Below are 10,781 nucleotides of genomic sequence, written 5' to 3' on the forward strand. Positions count from 1 at the left end.
CATCAAAAAATTTATAGGCAATATAGGTAATAGTTATTATTAAGAACACATTTATACGATTAACTTTTTTATCTTTTGTTCTGAAATAAAATTTTTAAAAATATATGCATGAGCGGAAAACATGGTGACCCCCTATTCATAATATCAAAAACAGGGTGACCCCCCTATTCGCACAATCAAAAACAGGGTAACCCCGCTACTGATCCACCGCAGGCCCGTAGCCAGCACTTTTGAATAGGGGGTTCAAAAAGTGTGTAACAGATTACAGACATTTTTATATTATCGGTTTTAAATTCAATTGGTTTACTTTGTGTTACGTTGGTAAGCTTTTTCACATAACATCTTTGAACTATTTTACCATTTTAGAGAAGAGATCCTGAGCCATTCCTCGCCTAAAGACAAACACATCCACACCATTGATCCACTACGGCAAAATGTTGTACACAAAAAAGACAAGACTGTACTTATCTTAGCATTATTGGCTAAGTATTTAAGGTAGAAGGCTACTTACGAGTTTTTTCGCTCTTTGCAGATGTTAGCGCACATAAAAGTGACACGATTTCATGTCGAACCTGTCTACAATTATTTATTTCTGTACAGGGCCTCAGCCTATCGTGTAAAACGTAATGGGTAGAAAAGTGCATAGCACGTTTTAAACACAATACAACATCCATGTAAACATATGGTACTAAGTTAATCTGAATTCATATTCATCTCGTCGCTTGAAAACTTTTAAAAGATATAGAGCTATTTGTTATATGGTGTGGCAGTTTGTGTAGCGACGAAGTAAGCCCAGACTGTCAGTATTTGCATAATTGCATAGGGTTATTGACAAAAGATCAGCCTTTAGATCATTATAAAATGGACATATAAAAACAAAGTGAATTTCATTTTCTACCATGCTAAATTCGAACGTATCACTGCAAAAACTAACAAAATTATTGATCTAACTGTATTGTTGTGTGTCTGCCTAATTCAACGTTATGTTTATGGCCAAAACAGCGAAAACTCGTCAGTATATATTTTAGTCTATAATTGCTTGCCAATAAATCTCCCAGGTTATAATACTACTTTGATTTTTCCAAAAGTACACAGCCTGGGTGATTGTGAAATTGAGGCATGCCACTATTTTTTTATTCTTTGAGTAAATATCCCTAAGAAATTTGCAGTATCTCCAACTTGTTTTTCAAACAAGACAATGCCGAAACCATATTTGAACAGGAGATTTTTATGTGGGTTTCCCAAGCAAGTCTGCCGGTCTTGTCTAATCGTGTTAGCATGATATAACATGTTTTGGTGTTTCAGTAATTTTAACCAACATGAGATACAACGCTTGAAATAACCATAGCACAATGGCAGCGTTCCACATTGTCTAACATCGCTACATTGTTTGTGCAACTATTAATGCTAAGTACCGGGTAGATATCTGCAAAATGTTATCTGTACCCTCTCGATTTCCGAATTTACGTACCCCCATATAACCATAAGAAATAGTTGGCACAATGATTGCATCAAACAAATTAAATGCACTAACCAATGGCATACTACCGAGTTTCTTACAGTATGTAAATATATTTGATTCACTGTAAATCTGTTTTTAGAGGGCGGTAAAATAATATGCATACAGTGGCAGTTTAGCAGCGGTCTCAGTAGACTTCAATGACTACAACTCAATCAATCAATCAACCAAATATTTTATTTTACCTAATAATGTACACTTGTAGTTTACAAAACAACTCCTTTTATGAACCCACTAAAAATATAGTAAATTTTCTGAGACATCAAAAAAAACGTGTAAAAAAATATGTTTGCAATTTTTGATTCGACGCATAGTTTCTGTGCTGAAGCAACACTGTGGGGTAAATTGTTGGCTTTCAAGATCAACCCGTAGCTGTACACTATTGTCCAATAACACAGGCTACACGTACTAATACAATAAGTTAACAACATTTGGCTGATACACTTGAAACAAAACAGTAGATATGCCATCATTAACTTGAAGAATACAAAACTAATGAACCAAACTAGGAAAGTACAGCGTGGTGTTGTAGTGTCAATCCCGTTCGATCCCTACACTTTACTAACTGAGCGAACATTAGCACAAGACAAACTGTCCTATTCAGGACCACCACATCATTCAGAGAGTGGCTACCATTACATTATTGTTTCAATGTTGTTTTAATATTTAACACCAGGTGCTTGAACGCGATCTTCATTACACCATCGCGGAAAAACCGAATAAAAGCTTGCCTGTTTATAACAACCTGTTTTGGTTGGCTGCTGTTGAGCTGAGACAGCATAACTTCACGATTGACATTTAAAGCTCGTTGCCACCTACATGCTCATTACTATGCATTACTCATTACATTACTCTGATAGTTACATCACGGAGTCAAGTGATTTAAACAATGATAATTATTTTAATTAATACTGTTTGTTTTATTATGTTCTAATCTACGATCATAAATATATTCACTTCCAAAATTTAGGGGGTTCGACCGAACCCCCCGAACCCCCCCCCCCCCCCAAACTACGGGCCTGCACCGACCCATAGGCCGAAGTAACTGACCAATCAATAAGACGCGCACCACTGTACCATGTATTTCTATGGGCTCTGTGCGATCTGCTGTGGAACGCCGGTCAACGAGCCGGTGAAAACAACTAAATTCAGGGGAATAGCACACACCCTACTTTGAAGTAATCCTAAACAACCAAATTTATATATGTCGCACATGTAGGGGTAATCTTGTTACACTGTTCAGAGGAGGCTCAACAATCATCCCAAAGTACATTTTTTTTCAAAGTTATTGGCCATTGTTTTCACCGTAATGGTTGTCAGGCGGTGAAAATACCCGGATGCCCACCCGAGGCCCGGGCGCGAGCTCGAGGTTACGTTTAAAAAGCCGCTGCTCAAAACGTCTCGCTATATTGAATAGTTACCTATGACGAATACCAACCATAGTCTGTATTTCATTGTAATTTTCATCTAGTAAGTGAAGCTTCAACGTCACAAACTTACGGAGAACGACGTTATGGCCCGTTTCCTCCTGTTTTGGAATGGTTTAACCGAACGATCATTGCCGAATTGCGCATGCGCGTGAAAATATACGGGACGAGTGAATTAAAAATAACTTTGCCCCGTCAGGTGTCAAGAAGTTCAATTATTTTGACGTACATACTTTGTGTCAAACAACCAATGCAGCTGAATTGATCACGTCAATGTCATGTTAATGTAAGTATTATGATTATTATTCTGTTGAATTTATTTGTTTTATTCAGTTCATTTGTGTCCATGTGTATAACCCAGTACGCTAGCAAGTGTCCACTGGTGTTAAATCAACGTCATAATCGCTTTTCCAGTTGGCTACGCTGTTCCTTGGCGCCTTAACTTCCTTGAACGTGATGTAGTTCCGACTTTGTGTACGCCACGACATGCACTTTGTACCGATATATAATATACGTTTAGGTCAAAGGTCAAGTCTTCTTAACAGCCTGAATAGAATATATGTTAGTATTGAAATACCGATGATAGTTTGACTGCGTGCGTATGATGTGTCGGTTCTATGCGGTGGTGACATTAATCTAATATGACCGTGCCATTTTAAACGAGGTCATCTATTTTTATAAGACAATAACAATGTATTAACGAATGGCTGGTATTTGTCACGTGATACTCTGTTCAGGACATGGCTAAACATGCCATGGGATATGACGTGTGGTAATAACAGTGGTGGAGCCTGGCAGTCTGCGTATTTCACTATGTGGACAGGTTCGGAATATGTCAAAGTTCTCCCCGCTTATAATCTCAATGGAGGGAACTGGAGGGAGCCACGAACCAACGAATCGCAAATCACGATTAAAAAATTCGCAGACGAAATTTTAATTACAATATCAATAGGTATGCAATAGTCTTGCCGTAGGAACGCCATTGTTCACCCCGGGGGGGGGGGTTACTGCAAGTCAGACCTGATACCTATGCTGAAGTATAGCTTTTCAAAAAAGTCTCTAAATACGTACTTATTTTTGTGAAATTACACCTCTTCTCAAGTGCAGAAACTCAAAATAGATACCCTATATACTTACTAAAATCATACTGTTTGCAAAGTTGAGATAACATGAATTCATGAGTTTCCTTTTTTCACACTTTATTACCCTAACACGGTACACGCGTATACGCGTCATATAACTAAATAACGCCCCTTTTACGCGTTTTTTTTTTACTTCAGCTTGCAGTACAGGACTCGTTGTAAAATATGAAACTGTGTTAAAAGTATAATTATTATTATAATAATACATCGGTCCTACTTTTTATCATTATCGTAAACATTGATTTCTAAAAATGTAGTTTTATTACAAATGCAAATCTATTTTCGAAATACAAGTAAATTTTCATATGTAAATCCATTTCATATGTAAAGCCGATGAGATATTCATACAGTTATATAAACATAGCGATCGCCATTGGCTGGATTGAGTCTAAATTTACCTTTTCATCAAACCTTTAAAAAATACTTTGTATGACGCAGTTTTTCACGATCTCCGGTGAAATGGACCGTGCGAAGTTAGACGGCCAGGTTGACGGCAGTTTTTGCACTCAATCGCTCAAACGCCGGTGAGAAAAAGTCGAAATGGAAGATAACTATTGTAAATCGAAACAAGTTTCATTCAACTACGAGCAGACGAGACGGGTCGATAAAAATTAAAACGAACCCTGACCTCTGGAAATACCTCATTCATAGAGTGCCATAGTACCAGAGGTCGCCTAGCACGGCCGTACAACGTACTTTGCGACATCGCCACAGATGCATGCTAGCTGACAAGGGGGTTTCCGATTAAGGTAACCGAGATGGCATCGCAGAATGCGTGATTTTTCCGCGGTGTTTAAAAACAGCATCTCGTTGCCGATGTTTCTGTAATTTTCGGGGTATTTTTTATTTTTAAATAACCGAGCATTTCACGTTTGTGTATTTTGCCACTGAAAAGTTAGTTATCGATGACAGCACAGCAATGATCTGAATGATGTTTATCCACTACATCGCAATGCTATCAGCACGGTGATCGTTACACCGAAACGACAAATGTATAATTAGTCATTTTTTCGGAGAAAAAAAATGCGTGAAAAAAAAAAATATTTAACAGTACTCCACTGGAAGATGCCAGGCTAGAAGTTGTCGACATGTTGCGAGATAAGGGTAACAAAGTTTACTTATCATTTACAACTGTATGTTTTTTGTATTCCGCTTGCATGCTGAAAGTGTCTACGTCTTGTCTTTTTTTTGTAGTTTGCAAGACTAGTTGATAGCGCTTGAGGTAAGTTAAACCATGGAGCTAAATAAGAATTTTTTTAGCTCCATGGTAAAACAGGGTCGCGGACAGGAAGTTACACATCGCCGCACCGTAACTCATTTGCATATAACATCAACAGTGACTTGTCAATCAAAGAGCAACGTAAACAAACTTTCGGGACTTTTAATCACATACGCGTGCCCCGATTCCCTATATTTTAAAATCCATTTTGGGCATGTTCCAGCATTGACCATGCTCCGAAATTTTAACACTATCTAGCCAAGACTTTCATTTGTCTTATTCTTTTAAGTTTGATATAGATTTTAATTGTGAAATCGACAACAAAGTTCGAATTCCTATAAAATAAAATGTTAATTATGAATGCGTAAAACACGTGACACTTCTCAAAAAGCATGGCCGTGACCCATTTTAATTCGATTTCGATAGTCAGCATGCTGTATTGAATCAACCCAGAAACGTTTTCTCAGATGCTTGTATCATTAGCAGGGATTCCATAAAGACAAATTGTCTTTGTGTGATTGCGATTACAAACTGCTTCTTTTTGGATTCACATGTTTTTGTGCGCAATTACCTTCTTTCTTATTCTGACTTGGTTGATAGTAAAGACTTCTACGGCCTGTTTGCCCCTTGTTATTCTGCTAGGCATGGAGCGCTTTTACAGTTTCTTGTGTAACACAGTAGATAATTCCAAGAAGAATTGTATTGGACGTGTAGTGATTTTATCAATTTAAAGGGTGGTGGTTGTTGCACAGCGCGCGTTCGAATTTCATTTAAACAAACAATGTATTTTACAGGCGTCGCTATGGACGCGACGTGACGACCACCGCCCTTTAATGATAGCTATGGATCAGATGTTTTTTAATAATCATTTGTCAACTTTAAAAAAAAAAAATCTGTGTATCTGTATTTGTCATCTTTAAGTTAATTATATAACTGCTTCTTTATGTGATTTTTTTCTATAGATTTTATATTTGTGTGTTTATGACTTTTTCCTTAAAACGGGAAGGTCGTCACCTGCGCACGCGCGGGAATTGAGCTCCAAACGATGATAACAACACACGCTAAAAACGAAAATGGGCAGACGCTTGTTTCTCTCGTTCGTTTGTTTCCGATCTTGATACAGTATTCTGTTGCCATGCGCCAGCAGTCAATTGTGACGTCATTCTCCCGGACTGAATAGATTTCGTCATGTAATGTTTTACGTCATGTATATTTTCTTTATTTGCAGATTGTGAACAAGTAGCGTGGTAACCACATCGGAGTGATGCGTTTGTAGCCATGGCAACCATCATACCGTCGACACTGGAAAGAATAGATGAACAGTTCTTGACGTGTACCATTTGTTTAGAGCGCTACAAGCACGCCAGGGTGTTGCCATGCCAACATACGTTCTGTGAGAAATGCCTGACGTCATGGGTGAAACAACATGGCGGTCTGAACTGTGCGGTGTGTCGACAACCATGGCAGGCATGGGCTTCCAATATACAACAACTACCGCCGAGTTTACTGATTAACGGTATCGTGAGACTATTAGAAGAGCGAGATTTGAAACGCGTCAATAGGTACTGTATAAGGGGTGTCGCGAAATAGTTGAGGGTTGGTCCCAACATTGTTTACTACGTGACTAAATGCAAAATGAATAAAATAAAATAAGTACTACAAATGGCGGATATTTGTTCAGCACAATTCAGTGAGAAGAGTTTTGTAAGAACGTCAGTAAAGGTTTTAGTTGTTCACCAGCCTGAGATAAGATAAGAAACCCTTGTCATGAAAAATGAGCGTAATGACACGCACTTTCGGAGTCAAGTTTATATTTAAAGCGGGAGAGTTGTCACCTGCGCATGCGTCAGATGGCCATAGCGTATAAATGTTTACAATCAAGCGTCTACCCATGAGACTTTGCGTTTTTACCGTGTGTTGTTTTCGTCGCTTGGGACTCAATTCCCGCACATGCGCAGGTGACGACTTCCATGCTTAATACTGTAAAGGGGGTAATTATTCACTGGGTTTTAATTTAGCTTATTTCTCTGACTGGCAAAATGCGCTAAATTAAAACACAGTGAATATGTAAAATTTAGCATAGAACACATTATCTAAATGACGAAACAGTGAATTTAAAACCCACTGAATATGCCTGAAATGGTAAATCAGTGAAATTTAAACCCAGTGAAAATTAGTCACTTTACAGTAGTTTGCTATATACATTTGATGCTGGCCAATTTTGGTAAAGGGTGTGCCAACGCCTCAAAAGACGGTAGTCGTCGCGCCACGCATGCGCGAGATATATGGGTCCCGTATAAACAAAGATGGCGACTGACTGTGTGCAGATCAACGAGTACAAACTGAGACGATTCCAAGCTTTAATTAGGAAATTTTTAGGTGATTCAAAGGTATCGAAGGATTCACCGGCGGTAATCGGTCCAAGTCGCGCCCAGGTCAAACCTCATACTTGTGATTTCCATTTGAAGAGCATGTTGAATTGTGGGGTTGTTATCAACACAAATGTCGCGCAGCGCAACGACCACCGCGCTTTAAGATCAGTATTTCGACAGCTATATATAATAGGACATTAAAGTTGAAAAGCCAATCATTCGATTTTCGCCTTCCACGTATTACGTGAGATCTCGCAGAGAACTATTTTGAGTTTGCATAACCCCCATAGGTCATATCTGCACACATCCAGCCTCCTACTTGATACTTCTAGATTGAGTCTTACAAAAACTTCATGTGTACTCCGATCGAATAATTTTATGAATAATTCATTACATGACGTAACGATTAGTGATATCATTCGATATATTTATTCATTTATTCCCTACTCAACTTATTGTTTTATGTTTTATTCAGAATTTCCGTTGGTAAATTAGTTCGACGCAAGTTACCCACTGCGTGTTTACCTTGGTATGATTATCTCGACTATAAACAAGTGGGGACAGTCGGATTAGACGTCACATGGTTGGACCTTATACAGGTGAGCTAGAATCCATGTATATTTATTGCAATGGCCGTCTTTCCGGTTTCTTGGTTCCCGGCGTGCATTACGAACATGCAAAGTGTTTCCGGGTCAGTGCCGAGACATAACAAACGGTAGTGTGCTACGCATCAATTCGTAGTAGGTTTTTCCTGTAACCAATAGCACGGCTTTTGCGGCCAGGGGTCGGAAGGCGGATACACGCGAGCTTTTGAGAGGGTGCATTAATTAGCGATACGACAGTAAGTCGCAAAAGCCCTATCCAGAGGTACCTTAGAGGTTCCATTACAGTTAAATGGAATTGTGCGAGCTGATGCTTTTTCGTTGATGTCAATTCTAAATTATTGTTTTCATTTATTTAAACTTTGTCAGTGTGAATTGGTGCGTACTTGCGAACACTCGAATATTGGCAGATTTTGCCCCATTAAAATATATTTATGTATCATACAGCTAGTTGTAGCTTATGTGATCTGTTTTATAAAGACGAAACATAACAGCGAAACAATATACTGGTTGCGAGTGCGCATGCGCGCTGCTTTAAACAGATTGCTCAAATATGGCCTCACGGAACCTGACGTTTTGGGGGAAAACATTGAACAGCTTGCTGATCGCGTTACTTGTAGCATTACGATGCCGGGAAATACAAGATATATGATAACAATGGATCGCATATTTCATATTCTATTTTTTTTATTTACAGATATCTTTGCTGATATTTGGTATCGGGGCACTGATATGCATACTATTAATCCTAACTGTATGTCTTCTCATGTTGTTTGGATCACTTATGCTGAAACTGTTCGCGATCATACTCAATTTTTTGACGGAGACTACAAACTTTTGCTGGACTGTTTCTACGTTGATATTTAACTTGGCCCTGTCTGTAACGCTGGGTATGGGCACAGTGTGGATGGTGCTGTTCGTTGTGCTCAACATAAGGAAATCCATTCGACAACTTGTAAATGCAGCAGGATGAGACATGCGCAGTTGTGTCACACCCAGGACATGCGCAAGTACATGACGTCAAGACATTACGTAGTTATGTCACGTGAAGAGCATGCGCAGATATATCAGGTCAAGACGCGTGCGATGTTGTTCATTTTGAAGATTTGTGTGTTATTGTACTCAGTGTAGTTACAAGGATGGATAAGATTTGTTTTGGGTAGAATTATCAAAACGTATTTAAAAAAATACAGATCTCGATAAAGCGGGGGGTGTCGTCACCTGCGCATGCGGCGGACAGCCGTAGTGTGTTGTTGTTTACAGACAAGCGTCTACCAAAAGCCTTTGCGTTTTTAGCGTGAGTTATTATTGTCGCTTAGAATTCAATTCCCGCGCGTGCGCAGGTGACGACCTCCTCGCTTTAAATATTGTGAAATTATTACTGTTATTATTATCATTTATTTTGAAACTTTTCAGTCTAAGCAAAACATTTTGCCACCAATACGTTTGTCACTCTTCCAGTTATTGTTTTATTATTTCATTTATTTGAATCAATAAAGCCAAAAGTGGCTGTCCGACGGTCATCGAATTAGTGATGTATGTTTATTTAGTACAAACGAAGCAACGAAGACGGAAATACTACACACATTGTCAATACGTGTACAGCTAGATAAAAGAAATGTATAGATTGTAATATAACAATTGCAATAATCGCACTTGAAGCTTTAGTCCAATAGAAGAAATCAAAATACGATTCGGGACATAAAACTGTTTATTTTTTTTTCGATGCATGTACATTATTTACTTAAACCGGGGGAGTCGTCATCTGTGCATGCGTCAGATTGCCAAAGCGTGTCATTGTTTACAAACAAGCGTCTACCCATAACCCTTTGTGTTTTTAGCCTCTGTGAAATCAATTAGTACTTTGTTTCTATAATAAATATTGATTCGATTATTCGGCCAGTCTAAAAAAATCCCCGGACGTATAGGGACTGACAAAATGACAATGCATGTCACTCATATGCCAATCAATTTGCACTGTGATCAGACGGAACATGGCCGACTGGCGGTCCTTTCTATTTATGTCGAAGACTTTACCAGATTAGATATTCTGCTACCCCAGTAAGTGTAACTGCATATTTTGTGTCTATGGTTACATTCTACGACTATACCCTTAAAAACAAGACATTAATTGGGATTAAGATACTATATACTAAATTTAAGCACTTATTTGTTTTTCCTCTCTCTTTCTCAAAAAGAAAACACATTTTTTTTTAATCTTTTTAAAATTTTAGGCCAGCACTGTCTTTACACCAGGATCTTCACAGGTATGAACTGCCTATGTACTCTGGGGGTCATGTCGAAGACTTTACTTTCCTGTACCTGTACCTGTCAACATACGCTCAATGTTTTTTCCAGCCGTATTACAAATGTTAAATACAACACCTACTTGATCCTATCACGAACTTCAACATATTCACCTATTGTATCATTATGATTAAAATATAGCTCGTGCGCCCTCACATCAGGGCAATGGTTTCCCGTATCACGTCCGGTCCAG

The 10,781-nt window shown here is 38.5% G+C and overlaps 1 protein-coding gene across 1 annotated transcript; it reads left to right on the forward strand.

The window, feature by feature from the left end:
- The first annotated feature begins 3,099 nt into the window (after window positions 1-3,099).
- LOC100370213 (uncharacterized) lies at window positions 3,100-9,562 on the forward strand. The gene is made up of 4 exons (XM_002735248.3): window positions 3,100-3,232; window positions 6,536-6,869; window positions 8,155-8,278; window positions 8,979-9,562. Exons 2-4 carry the CDS (start codon window positions 6,586-6,588, stop codon window positions 9,252-9,254), a joined length of 684 nt encoding a protein of 227 aa, XP_002735294.2. The 5' UTR covers window positions 3,100-3,232; window positions 6,536-6,585; the 3' UTR covers window positions 9,255-9,562.
- Window positions 9,563-10,781: the final 1,219 nt, after the last annotated feature.

This window comes from Saccoglossus kowalevskii, chromosome 20, assembly GCF_978046115.1.
Source record: "Saccoglossus kowalevskii chromosome 20, keSacKowa6.1, whole genome shotgun sequence".
NCBI lineage: Eukaryota > Metazoa > Hemichordata > Enteropneusta > Harrimaniidae > Saccoglossus > Saccoglossus kowalevskii.

Coding starts and splice junctions, on each gene's coding strand:
- LOC100370213 (XM_002735248.3), top strand. CDS start 6,586: ATGGCAACCATCATACCGTCGACACTGGAAAGAATAGATGAACAGTTC. Junction 6,870..8,154: donor GATTTGAAACGCGTCAATAG/GTACTGTATAAG, acceptor TGTTTTATTCAG/AATTTCCGTTGGTAAATTAG. Junction 8,279..8,978: donor CATGGTTGGACCTTATACAG/GTGAGCTAGAAT, acceptor TTTTATTTACAG/ATATCTTTGCTGATATTTGG.